This window comes from Lynx canadensis, chromosome B3, assembly GCF_007474595.2.
Source record: "Lynx canadensis isolate LIC74 chromosome B3, mLynCan4.pri.v2, whole genome shotgun sequence".
NCBI lineage: Eukaryota > Metazoa > Chordata > Mammalia > Carnivora > Felidae > Lynx > Lynx canadensis.
This window is the reverse complement of record NC_044308.2, coordinates 1,367,199-1,380,091: the sequence shown is the minus strand read 5'-3', so window position 1 is coordinate 1,380,091 and position 12,893 is coordinate 1,367,199. Positions and strand designations below refer to the sequence as shown.

The window sequence follows — 12,893 nt, the reverse complement described above, 5'->3', positions numbered from 1 at the left end:
GGGGGCCGGCTCCTCAGCTCCCATAGCACGGCTGAGCTCTGCGTTCCACTCTCTCTTGGGTGTCGTGTCCTCTCTCTGAAATGGAGCCGGAGGGAACGCGCCTGCCCGGTAATTAAGGTTAATGAGCACACTCCATCTGGAGGGCGGAAAGGCGAATCTGTTTTTCTGAGTGCACATCCTTGGCGTTCATCCCAGCCAGAAGGATCCAGAAAACACGGATAATCTGGGGCATGCTGCAAGGTTCTAGAGCCCCTTGTCCCGGCCCCAGACAAGACAGAGGTGGTCCAAAGGCAGCCTCTCCGAGGTCTGACCTCTACAACCTATGCAGGGTGTCTGATGAGAACTTACGGCAGATCCCGGGCCTGGGATCGCAGAGTCTGTGTCTGAGGCCGGACCGAGTCCTGCTGTGAGCGTCCGGCACATCCCTCCTTCCCTGAGAGCCCCCCAGAGCCCACGGCACAGGCCTGGCCGGGCCAGAAAGGCGGGCTGGCTCCAAGTTCAGCTGTCACTGCTCCGAGACTCCGAGAGAACTCCTGCTCCCCATATTCCAGTCTCTTTGCATGTGAGATAGATGTGTTTTCAGGGTACGGTTCAAGGAACTCTAGGATTTCCGCGGAAGCCTGGAAAGGAAGATGCACACCACCCTCAAGGTAGTGTTTCTGCAGGGTAGCTGGATTGCTTCTGTGGGTTAGCGGTTGCAGGAGACGGGTGTACTTCTGGGGGGAAAAGACAAAGCAAATATGCTCCGGTAGTAGGGTACAGATTCTGCATGATGGGATGTAGGCACTAATTACAACATCGTCTGCACTTGCCTTAAACCTCCGGAACAATTAAAGCAGGAGCGGGTCTTGGCCGAGCCGTGAGCAGGGCACCAACCTCCCGCCCCCGACACGTGCATGCATCCATATCGACCTTCAAAAGTTCTTTTTACTTCCCACGAACTATGTCATATTTGAAGGACTGGTCCTCTACTCTTTCACATTGGCAAAATTTCTTGGCCCTAATTTGTGTGTGTGTGGGCGCACTAGCGCTCCTTTTCAACGGCCTCGGAGTATTTGGCGACACAGATTCAGACCGTGACGGCGGTGACCACTGCAATACTGACGTTCGCTTTGTTGTCCCTTTTTTAACCGTCCCCACAATGCTGCAACAATGACCATCTTTCGAAATCCCGGCGCAAAGGAGCAGGAGAACTCTGACCAGGCACAGGCGTCCTCCCCGCCAGGCCGGGGCTCCCGCGGAATCGCGAGTGGCCGTCAGCTAACCACCAGCGCCGTTAGGTTTCCTGCCCTCGCAGAGATTCAAACATCAGCGGCTGGATAATCTGAGCAGTTCACCTCACACGCTACTCACCTGTCTCAAGGGCCCTGAAGACGAAATCTAGAATTCAAGGCTGCCAACAAGAAACAGCCCAGGGAAACTCCAGCCTCTCGATCTAGAACCCTGGAGCGCCAGACCGCAGAAGTGTTGTCAAAGCAGACGTGGTCACTAGCCTGGTTAACGAGACGTGGACCCCAGCTGAGTGAGCTCAGCTCCATATTGGATTAGCTCACCTGCCCTAAATTCTAGCTGCTTCCCAGAGAAAGCGGTAAGCCTCCTGTACCCGAGGGTAATGCCATCCGGAGCCACGACAATTGTTCAATCAGTGCTTGGCATCCCAGTGAAATTTCTATCATAGATGTATCAAGACATCAACAGAGGCGCCTGGGTGGTTCAATCTCAAGGTTAAGCAGCCGACTCCTGATTTCGGCTCAGGTTGTGATCTCACACTTTGTGAGTTCGAGCCCCGCATGGGGCTCTGTGCTCACAGCACAGAGCCTGCTTCGGATCCTTTGTCTTTCCGCCCCTCCCACGTTCTCTCTCTCTCAAAACTGAATAAATGTTGAAAACAATTAAAAAGAAAAAAAGAAACTGGACCAAAAGAAAGAAAAAACTGTACAAGCAAACCCACGGATGACCCAGACATTAGAGTTATCAGATGTGGTCTTTAAAAAATAGTGATGAGTTGTGTTCAAGATAGTAGCTAACAAGGTGGAAAATCCCACTGGAGAGCTGGAACATTTTTCTAAAGGTTCACATGGAAATTATACAACTGAAAAGTATGGCTTAAATGAACATTTGAATAGACAGATCTAGCAGCTAATTGGATACAGCAGGAGAGAAGATTAGCGGACCGGAAGCTGGTTCGGTAGAAAGCATTCAGACAGCAGCATAAAAAGAAAAACAAACACAGAAATAAAGTGTAACAGACAAAGTGACATAACGAAAAGGCCTATGTGTACTTGGAGAGCCAGAAAGGGGAAAGAGAGAACAGGACAGACGAGTGTTTGAAGAGGGGAATACAGAGAAAGGCATGTCCAGATCATCCACAGGGAACCAAAGACAGAGGGAAGATCTTTAAGGCAGTCAGAGACACAGGCACATTACCTTCAAAGAAGCCAACAGTTAAGACCGAAGGGAGTATTGTCCCCACGAGCCCTTCCTTCCTGAGAGTTGCCGCTGGAGACATCTGCGCTGATGGGCAACCCAGCCGCAGGCCCAGGTGAGCACTGAATGTGTCGAACCAGAAAACGCAGATTAAAAAACAGTATGGAGGGGTGAGATAACAGAACCGGCTACAACGTAAAGAACAGGGAAAGAAGGTGGAAATTGGGATGAGCTCCCCAATTCCTTCACCTGTAATGACTGGGAATAAAAGGACATCGAACGTTGACAGTTCAGTTACAGAAACGTAAGCACAGCCAAGAACAGAGAAACAACCAAGGGCTAATACTGGCCACGAAAATCGGGCGGAGGAAGACAACGGAGACACAGGAGTAGGACTCAGGGATAAAGGAAAAGTCACAAATAGGAAATAAAAATCAGACGAACAAAGAAATATTAATCTCAACTCTGTGCTCCCACGGTCAAGAGAGAGACCAAAAAATCCGAGAGAAAAACGGGTAAGAGGTAACAACAGACTAGAATAGCAGCGATCCGGCCATTCGGCTCTGGATCTACGCACCTCAAGGCATCGAAGCGGGGCCCCCAGGAGACATCCGCGCGCACAGATTCGCGCAGCATCGTCCGCAACGGCCAAGGGCTGGAAGCAGCCCACCTACCCATCCGTGGAGGAACGGAGCGGAATATTACCCAGCTTAGCAAGGAAGGAAGGCCCGACGGCTGCCACAGCACGGATGAGCCTGGTGGACACGATGCTGACCGAAGTGAGCCGCCAGAAAGGGACAGAGGCTGCAGCATCCACTCCCGTGAGGTCCCGAGAGGAGCCAAGTGCACGGAGACACAAAGGAGGTGGTGGGTGCCGGGGGCCGGCTGTTCAATGGCGACCGAGTTTCAGTGTTGCAGGATGAAGACTTCAGGAGGCGGACGGTGGGGCTGGTGGCCCAACGCTGCCAGTGTCCTTAGTGCCCCTGAAATGCACACCGTGGAAAATCTTACGTGACGTACGCTTTACGAGAAATTGTAAAACGCTGTAATTTTTATTTTATTTATTAATAAATGCTTCACGCCCAGCACGGAGCCCAACGTGGGCCTGAACCCATGACCCCGAGATCGAGACCTGAGCTGAGATCAAGAGACAGATGCTTAACCGACGGAGCCACCCAGGCGCCCTGAGACGCTGTAGCTTTTGAAAGAAAGAAGGAGATTGAAAAAGCAGCACTAGAATAAAGCGTTCGGCCCCCGGCACCATGCCCGGTGAAGAGCCACCGGGTCAGCCCTTCCTGCCAGACCAGGTGGCGCCGGGGCCGCGTGTCCCAGGAGGTGACGGGCTCTCTCCTCTTCTGTTGCAGGCTGTCCGCCCGCGCAGGTGCCTGCTCCTGAGTGAAAGGCCACCGCTGTCGCTGGCTCCCCACTGTCACGTCCGGCCACCCACCCCCCGCCCTCCCAGAGCAGCCTGACCCAGAGTGCGGGCCACCCGGCAGCCCTTCTGACGTGGTGACCGCTCCGACCTGCAGGTCGTGCCCTCTGGGGACGGGGGGGGGAATCTGAGCGAGGGGGACGAACGGTCACCGGCGGTGATGGATGTGCCGGGACCCTCCGGCCCGAGGCTCACCTCCGTGTGGTCCTGAAGTCCGGAGGGACGGGGGAGACTGGTCCTCACTTCTGCCTCCTCCAGCGGAGGGAGAGGCCTGCGGAGGCCACGTGTGCGGGGACAGCAGCCCTGCCCTGGGGAGACCCCCTTCGTCAGAGCATGGCCCCCCACCCGCCCCGGGGGCCAGGGACCACAGAGCGCATCCCCACGGGGGACATGGCCTGACCGCAGGCTGGGCCTCGTCCAAGCACGCCCGCAAGCATGGGTGGTGAAGGCGTGCGGGACAGACATTCCCCGCAAGGGCGGGTCCCCCCCCCCCCACCCCCCTGTGATGGCCCAAGACCGGGTCCTCTGACGACCCCTGTGCTTCCCGCCCCTGTCCCTCGGTCCGGGGGAGGGCGCAGACCCTCCGCGGGACCCAGTCCGGCTGCAGTGGCTTCCTGTTCAGGGGGGGGGGCCGTCCCATACGTTTCCGTGCAACATTCCGCTGCCAAACGGCTTCTGCTGCGGCAGCGAACGCACTCGTGACCTCGTTCCTGCACCGCTCTGAGCGCCCCCCGGTCCGGCTGCCGGGCAGACCCAGAGGCGTCATGATATCGCCCTCCCGGGGCCGTGCGGCAGGGACAGAGTGCGTGAGCTCCGTCCTCGGTCACCTGTCCCGCTGCCCGGGCGGCACGGTCCCCGCCACAGACCGCGGTCGCCCACGAGGTCGGCCTTTGGGTCCCGGGGAGGATGCGTGTGTCCCGGGCCCCTCACGCCCTCAGGAGGGGCCGGGCGGTGAGGGGTCGCTCCAGGGGCATGACCCCCTCCCCCCCTCCAGGCCGGGCTGTGGCCCTGCCTCCCCACGGCCCTGGCTCCCTGCAGGCGTGGAAAATGGTACCTGTCAACCCCGGGCTGGAGGAGGAGCCCGCAGCCGCAGCCCCGACATGGAGGAGCCCACGCCCGAGCCCGTCTTCGTGGACGTGGACAAAGGGCTGACCCTGGCCTGCTTCGTCTTCCTCTGCCTCTTCCTCGTGGTCATGATCATTCGCTGCGCCAAGGTCATCATGGACCCGTACAGCGCTATCCCCACGTCCACCTGGGAGGAGCAGCACCTGGATGACTGAGGCGCGGCCGGGGGACCCCGAGTCCCCCGGCCGCCCCGTGTCCCCCGGCCACTCCCGAGTCCCCCCGCACTCCCGAGTCCCCCGTCCGCTCGAGTCCCCCGCCGTCTCCCGAGTCCCCCAGCCGCCCCCGAGTCCCCCCGGCCGCCCCCGAGTCCCCTAGCCGCCCTGTGTCCCCTGGCTGCCCGAGTCCCCCGACACTCCCGAGTCCCCCGCCGCAAATCCCCCGAGTCCCCCTCCCCGTGTCCCCCTGCCTCCCTAGTCCCCCCTTCCCCTCCCTCTTCCCCCTCCCTCCCCTTTCCCCGCCGTCCCTCGTTCCCCTTCCACTCCCTATTCCCCCATCCTCCCCTTTTCCCCTTCCTCTCCGTCATCCCCCCCTTTCCCTATCCCCCTCCCCCCTTCTAGTCCCCCTTACCCCGGCGCTCCGCCTCGTTCCCCTCCTCCCGATCCCCGCCGCTCCCGAGTCCCCCAGCCGCCCCCGAGTCCCCTAGCCGCCCTGTGTTCCCTGGCTGCCCGAGTCCCCCACCACTCCCGAGTCCCCCGGCCGCCCCGATCCCCCCCGCGCCCCGAGTCCCCGGCCGCTCCCGAGTCCCCCGGCCCACTCCCGTGTCCCTGGCCAACCCCGTGTCCCGGCTGTCTGCCTGCAAAGCCCGTGGAGCCGGGATGTAGGCGGTTCGCTGCTCCCTCTGGAGCCCCAGAGGGAAGTGAGTGGGGTGCCAAGGGGGGCTGAGGGTGGCCCAGCCTGGACATGCCAAACGGCACGGGCCCCGGAGGCCCGCGGAGGCCGTCCGTCGCGGGGGACTCACTGTGGGACGACGGGGTGGCCCCCGTCCCTGGCTCCTGCGCACCTTCTGGGAGGGATCCGGGGCAGACACGCACCGTCACGCAACAGCAGCCCTCGCTGTGGGGACACCGTCTGCCCTTAACCTGCAAGAGCGCACTCGCGCCAGCCCCGACCCCGAGTCGGCCCGGAGGCCGGTGGGTGTGCAGGTGGAGGCCGGCGTTCTCACAAGGCACAGGGCTGCTTCCGGGCAGTATTCTTTTTTTTTTTTAAACTAAAACACAGATGGGGTCTATTTTTCCTGTCATAAATGAAATGTGCATCTTGGGAGCTTGGGAAAATACAGAAAAATAGAAGGAAAGGGGAAAAGAACACCTATAATCCCACCTCCCCAAAGCCACCATTTGATATATTTCTCCCAGGCTCTTTTACACGTCTTTTTAAATAGCCCAATTCACAACGTACGCACGACGTCGTGCCGCCTCCTCCGTCCCATCAGCCCCCCCTCGGCCGTCACCCACATCGGTGACCACGGAGCCCGCAATGCTGGTCCCGAATCCCGGCCCCCTTCCTTCCTCGCTACAGGACCCCGAACAGCTCGGTCAGCCTCTCTGAGCCCCAATTCCCTCACCTGTGACACGAGGGAGTGACGTCTACCTCACAAGGTTGTCGTGAGGGACGGAATGAAGGAGCACTCCTTGACTCCCCCACACCCGGGGAGAAGCCAGGGACCTGAGCCGGGAGCGCGTGTGGCTCTGGGACCCCCTCCCCGCAGAGCCTGGGACCCTGGAAGCTCCTCAACCTCCCGGGGCCGCTTCCAAAGCCAAATCTCCCGGCCAGGACCCCTGGTCAAAGGGACACTCACAGCAACCTCTTCCAGCACCTGACCTCAAGGGATATGCTGTCTATCGATTTACACAACTGTCATTGTCATACGTTCAAGCACACACGGTATGCAGTTAGGCTGGACTGCCTGAAGCCCCTTCCTCCGAGGCATCTACGCCGTCCCTGCAAGGGGTGGCCGGCCACCCCCGAGGGACAGACCTGCACCTGTGGGAAACCCAATGCTCCCTTCCCCTCACCGGCACCACCCGCTCCGGGCCCCCCTGCAACCCAGGCCACCCGGCAACACGTTTCCAAAGCACCGTCACCACCAGGTGACCCCGAAAATGAACAAGACCACGGCTGTTCCGGGGCCTGTCCGGCTGTCCTCCCCCCACACACGCGCGCACACGCTAGGTGGGACGCACAAAGGGACAGCTGGGAGAGGCGGCGAGCCCAGGTGCGCTGGAGGCTCTGTCTGAGAGAAGGATCTAGGAGCGAGGACCCTTGTGCATCGCCCCAGGCCCAGCAGCAGCCTTCACTGTGCGGCCCGCCTCAGAGGACACGCACTTCTGTGAAAAAGCGCACCAGCAGGGATTTTGTGGCGTGAATGAGCGCCGTCTCCCCGTCCAGTTAATAGCAAGCCCCAGGAGCAAGGAAAGGTCTGGAAAGGCCTTGGCTGGAGGTACTTCAGGATCCTCGGGAGTGGCGATCAGGCGCCCTCGGGCCGTGCCACCCGAAACATGTGGTGAGAGACAGAGTGCATTCTCCAGAGGGCGGGCACATGCTGGGAATCCAGAAACCCGGGCCCCACCCGGACCTGCGGGGCCAGCGTCCCTGGGGGGTGGCGCCAGGAACCTGATGGGCGAGACCGCTGAGTGCCGGCCGGCACACGGGAGTAGAGAAGCACGGCCCCGGGATCCCCTGGCCCCACTTCCCTCTTTCCACACTTACATCTGTGGGTGTTTCCCACCGTCTCTCTGGACTGGTTTGTTGTTGTTGTTGTTTGGTTTTGGTGGCAAGAGGGAAGAATATTTCAGAAAGATGAAAAATAAAAAACTCACGCCCCATCCAGCCTCCCGTCAAACAGCGATTTTCATTGTGTATCCATACGCCCCCTCTGACCCTTGCCCGAATGCAAGATTACTCCTTAGAAATGTCATCAGTTACATACTCTAAAACCCTACTCTCTCCCTAACGTTACCTCTGGAGCCCGCTGCCACGGCCTTCCCCGTTACCCTCTCGAGTGGCCGTGGACGAGCCGTCTGGTGCATTGTCCACATTCCCATTAGGAAGCGCTTGGGTTGCTCTCAATTCCCTGTTCTGCATGTGCCAGGAGACGCAGGTGACAAGGCCGAGAGCTCGCTCAGGACAGCGGGGAATAAATATTCGAACCACACCCCCTCCACCTAAGAAAGCCGTAGGCCAGGGACGCCTGTCTAAGCCTTTGGCCCCGTTAAGGGGAACTCCAGGCATCTGCCGCTACTCCCTGATGCTAAGGGAGGAGGAGGGGGGTCTTCTGCGATCAGATCCTCTGAGCCAGTTCCTGGCTAGTTGAGGTGAGCTCTGGGTTGTGGATGGAGAGAGAAACCGTCCCGCAAAAGAAATGAGCAGCGTTTTTTGAAGACTGGAAGCTGGCAGAGAGGGGAACGGAAGCAGAGAGAGAGAGAGGACTGTGGAGTTGGCCACAGCTCGAGGCTTAAGGGAAACTGGGACCAGACAGAAACTCCCCGCCGCACAGAACGGGAGAAGGGCTCTGCTACAATCCCTCCCCGTTACTCCAAACCCTCAGTAAAGTCTGACACACAACCCCTTTCGCGTGGTGTCTGGGGCCATCTGCATGGTGGGCGGTGCGACGGAGTGCAGGTGGGGTAACAAAAATGGGCAGAAGCGGGACACCAGGACGACAGTCAGAGGGGGAAACACGGCCCCTGAGGACGCACAGACGGGCCGACCTGAGCAACGGGCCACGAGCTTCACCAGCTCGCAGCATCAATTCCACCGTCTCTGTTGGGTCTTTTCCAACTAGTCGCTCGCGTCTACGTGGTTTTATTGAATCGAAAGACGCGGGTCTCCCTCGCCCAAACATCATCCCAGACCTCGAGGTCAACCCAACCTTAAAGGGGGCCCGTCCTGCTTCCGACACCAGCCGGAGAGGACTGCCAAGCCGGTGTGGTTTCCTGCCCCGCGGTCTCGCCGCTGGGGACCGGTCCTGTGATGGGTGACAACCCTGCGGGGCCCCCTGGCCCATGGCCCAGCCTGCGGACGGGTGCCCCAGCTGAGCTCCCTGGGCACACACAGGTCATCTTCATCCAGGGGACACACGGCCTCAGCTCTGCCAGCCTTCCCCCTGCGTGTCACTCCGGACGGTCACCAGCTAAGGCTCTCCCTCCCTCCCGCGGGGTTTCTGTCTGGGCCCTGAATCAGTCAGCGTCCCGGCAGGAAGCAGAGGGCACAGCCAAAGCGTTTATGCTTCGAGGGCTTAACGAAAGACTATTCAGAGGTCAGGCAGGGCTGAGGGAAGCGACACCGGATGGCAAAGCAACCACACAGGCCACGGGGGGAAGCCGTGGCCAGCTTGGCCTGACGTGGCAAGCAGAAGGAATGTTCTCAGAACCCGGCAGGAGCCGTGGCCACAGGGAGACGGTTAAGACTTGTGCCCGAACTGCAGCCCAGCAGGACGAGCGTGGAGGGAAACACATACCTTGACCTCGACACTCCCCCCGTCCAGCCTCTCCTCTGGACCTTCCATCAGCCAAAAACAACAGAACCTAACGGTCTGGGAGCCCCGGGTGAAGCGGTTCGTGTATGTTAGCGTTCTGGAGCAAACGAAACGTAACGAGTACATCCACCCCTGTTACACTCAGCAATCCGTGCGTGAACTCTGCTTGGATGGGGAAAAATTATATTGCCCTCCACGTAGGGGAACGAAGGTCCATCTGCCGCCATATTGTCTGGGCGGGGGAGGGGCGATACCGACCTGGGCCCACTGCCCACCCGGACCGTACCCGCCTCTAGGTGAGTAAACGAAACGGTTCCTATAACGCACAGCTGCTACGGGCCCTCCCCTCCAGGCCTGGGGCTTGAAACGTGGTGTCCTTTTCCAGCACCTTCTCCACGACCCCCTCACCTCCTGCGTTCCCTTGGCTCTCGGGAGTATTCTATCGGGTGGCATCTCCCAAACCTTCATCTGTGGAGGATCCAGACGCCTGGTGCCCGGTCTTCTTTGGGCCGCCAGCTTCTACAGGCCCACAGGGAACGTGAGGGGTCTGAAGGCCTCACGTGGAGGCGTGTTTGGAAGCTCGGAGCACGCTAGGGCAACACCGCCCCGACCCTGGTCTCGGGACAGAGAACGTCCAGCGTCGCTGGGGAGTCTGTTAGGATCCGAGCTCACGCCCCCACCTCAGACCTGCCGAAGTGGGGGGCACGGGACGGGGGTCCCCAGGGAGCCGCTGGCCCCGGCCGTGTGGAGGGAACCCCGCTTCCCACGGCTCCTGGGATGGGCCCCCCCCGCGGCACGTGAGCCCCTTCTCTGCCCCCGCTTCAACACGAGGCAGCCCGAATGACACAAGGAGGATCTCAGTTTCTAGCCTGACAGACCCACACCCGTGTAACCCCTGGGGGAAGCACTTCCTCTCCCTCGCGAAGAGTTGTTTTTTTTTTTAATGTTTCTTTATTTTGAGAGAGAGAGGAGAGAGAGAGAGAGGAGAGAGAGAGTGAGCAGGGGAGGGGCAGAAAGAGAGGGAGACACAGAAACCTGAAACAGGCTCCAGGCTCCGAGCCGTCAGCACAGAGCCCAACGCGGGGCTCGAACCCACCAGACCGTGAGATCATGACCTGAGCCGAAGTCGCACGTTTAACTGACGGAGCCCGCAGGCACCCCAGCCTCCCAAAGAATTTTCAAAGCCCCAGGTCCGAGGAGACAAGGGTGAGAAGAGAAATTCCATACATGGGTCGTGAGGACTAATAGCGGGAGGATCACTTCTGTCTCCATCCCTTGGCTCCAGGACCTTCCGGGCAGGGGGAGGACGGTGCCCCTGTCTGCCCCAGACACCCCCGAACCATCAGGTCTCCTGCCGCGCTGGGTCCTCAAGGCACCACCGCCCGGCCCCTCCCAGTCCGCGGAAGCCAGCATCAGTGAAGTCCGGGGGGCTCCTGCCTTCAGGCTCCTTTCTCCGCAGTATGGCAGGGACACTCCAGGCATCCCCTCGTGCACTCCCAGCATTCACCGAGGGCGGCTTAATTTAGGGACTATTTGCAGAAGTGCAGACGAGTTTAAGAGAACCAGCAGGGACGGTGAGTCAACCAGGACTGGGGACAGTGAGAAGCCGTTGTCACTGCTTGCCTGAGGAGGAACAGTGGCCCCGGAATCCAGCAAGGGCGGTGGCCACGCCTCTTTGGGAGCCGTGAGCCACGGTGGAGGGATACAGGGGGACACAGGCCCCCAAAACCATGGCCCAGAAGGGAGGGGTGCGGAGAAACAAATACCCCGACCTCCTTCTCCCTCTGCACTTTCCTCCTCTGCTGCCCCCCCCGCCATCCAGGAGCCGCAGGACAGGAGCCTGGTGATGTCGTCCACAGGGGTGGCCTCCCGGGACGAGACAGGGCAGGGAAGGCTGGAGAGGAGGACGGGGCGGAAACTGCATCGGCTCTCGGTGTTTTCCCTGCAGCAGATCTCAGGCACGGCCCCGCTCGTGCACCAAAACCGGCTTTCTGACTTCGAGTGTTGGGGAAAGAGGCTGGGGGCAGCAGTCCTCGATGCCCCCTGGGCTGCTTCTGTGCGGTGGTCCCCTCCCCCTCCGCCCGACTGCCCCGGACACAGGGGCCTTGCCTCGTCCTGGGATCCCCTCCTCCAGGAAAAGGGGCGCTTCCGGTCTGACACACAGTCAAGAGGGTCCACAGAGCTGATAGCCTTTCGGCCTGACCACACACGGAAGCAGCCGCCGGCACCCCCCACAGTCACGCTCGATAAGCCCCCCACCCCCCGCACGGCACTGAGCCATGAGGTGCGGAGGGGTGGGGCTTCACCCCAGAAGCAGACGGGACTCGGAACAGCGACCCCAGGCTGAGAGACTGGACACCCAGGAGGCGGGAGCTGGAACAGACGTCCTGTGAGCACATCCTTCCTCCTGGCGGATCGCCAGGTGAGGCGCTGCTATGACCCAGAAGACCTTGGAGCCGGGCTCCCAGACGTGACAACGGGGCACTCTGCAGGGACAACGCCCCCCACAATTATGAGGCAGCTCCCGTGTGGCAGCGGTTTGGACACAGGAGTAAGGCACAGCCCCGGAGAAGCCCCCTGCCACTGGGTCAAGGCCAGAGTTCCAACCGCTGCGCCATAATTCCCTCGGAGGCTCGAAGTTCTGGAGCCGGGTCCTCAGCTCCGCCACCCAGCTGGAGGTGCAAGAGGGACACGTGGTCTTCATTTACACAGAAAATACCAGAGACAACATGGGGCCCAGAGAGGGGGGCGAGGGGGCCCTTCCTTGGGACTCGTGCTTCCGGGGGCCAGCGTATTACAAACGGCCATGCACGGATCCCCGTAAGGGGGTCACGGGGGCCCCTCTGTCCCGAGAGTCCGCCTGGTGTCACCCAACCTGCACCCTCGGTGCCCCTCCCGTGAGACACGCCGGCGGGCTTCAGGGAGGCGGCGCCCAGGACGGAAGCAACCGGTTCTTGCCCCAACTGGGGCATTTCGCCGTTGTACCAAATATCTATTTCCTTGCTCTCTTTCCGATTTGTGCTTCTGGAAACCCTCACAAATTAGCCTGGTATTCACGACAGCTGCACGTGGCAGTGAGGGCACATTTCACAGTGTTACCTGATTCCCATCAATCGATCTCTACACAGATCTCCTCCTAACAGATGACGAGCGATACGAATTATTTACTTTGGCTGAACATCAGGACTGCAAAGGGTGTTATTTTTATGAGACATACGTGAAAGGATTTAACTTTTTTTTTTAACAAATTTAAACATTTCAGCTTGATTTAAATAGTTTTGGATATGAAGCGTTAACATTCTTCAGTTACAATTTACGTCGTGCCTTTAATCGTAGTGGAGAGTTTCAATATTATCAAAGAAAACTAACGCAGAAAACGCACAGAGGATAACTTTAGTTTTGCAATTTTTAACCTTAAGGGTTTGGGTGAAA

The 12,893-nt window shown here is 59.7% G+C and overlaps 1 protein-coding gene across 1 annotated transcript; it reads left to right on the top strand.

The window, feature by feature from the left end:
• Positions 1–4,923: 4,923 nt before the first annotated feature.
• On the top strand, positions 4,924–5,139 carry CTXND1 (cortexin domain containing 1). Its single transcript, XM_032593546.1, has one exon. The coding sequence runs from the start codon at positions 4,960–4,962 to the stop codon at positions 5,137–5,139; it is 180 nt and encodes a 59-aa protein (XP_032449437.1). The 5' UTR covers positions 4,924–4,959.
• Positions 5,140–12,893: the final 7,754 nt, after the last annotated feature.

What these genes read in the sequence shown, in the direction of transcription:
- CTXND1 (XM_032593546.1), top strand. Translation starts at nt 4,960, where the DNA reads ATGGAGGAGCCCACGCCCGAGCCCGTCTTCGTGGACGTGGACAAAGGG.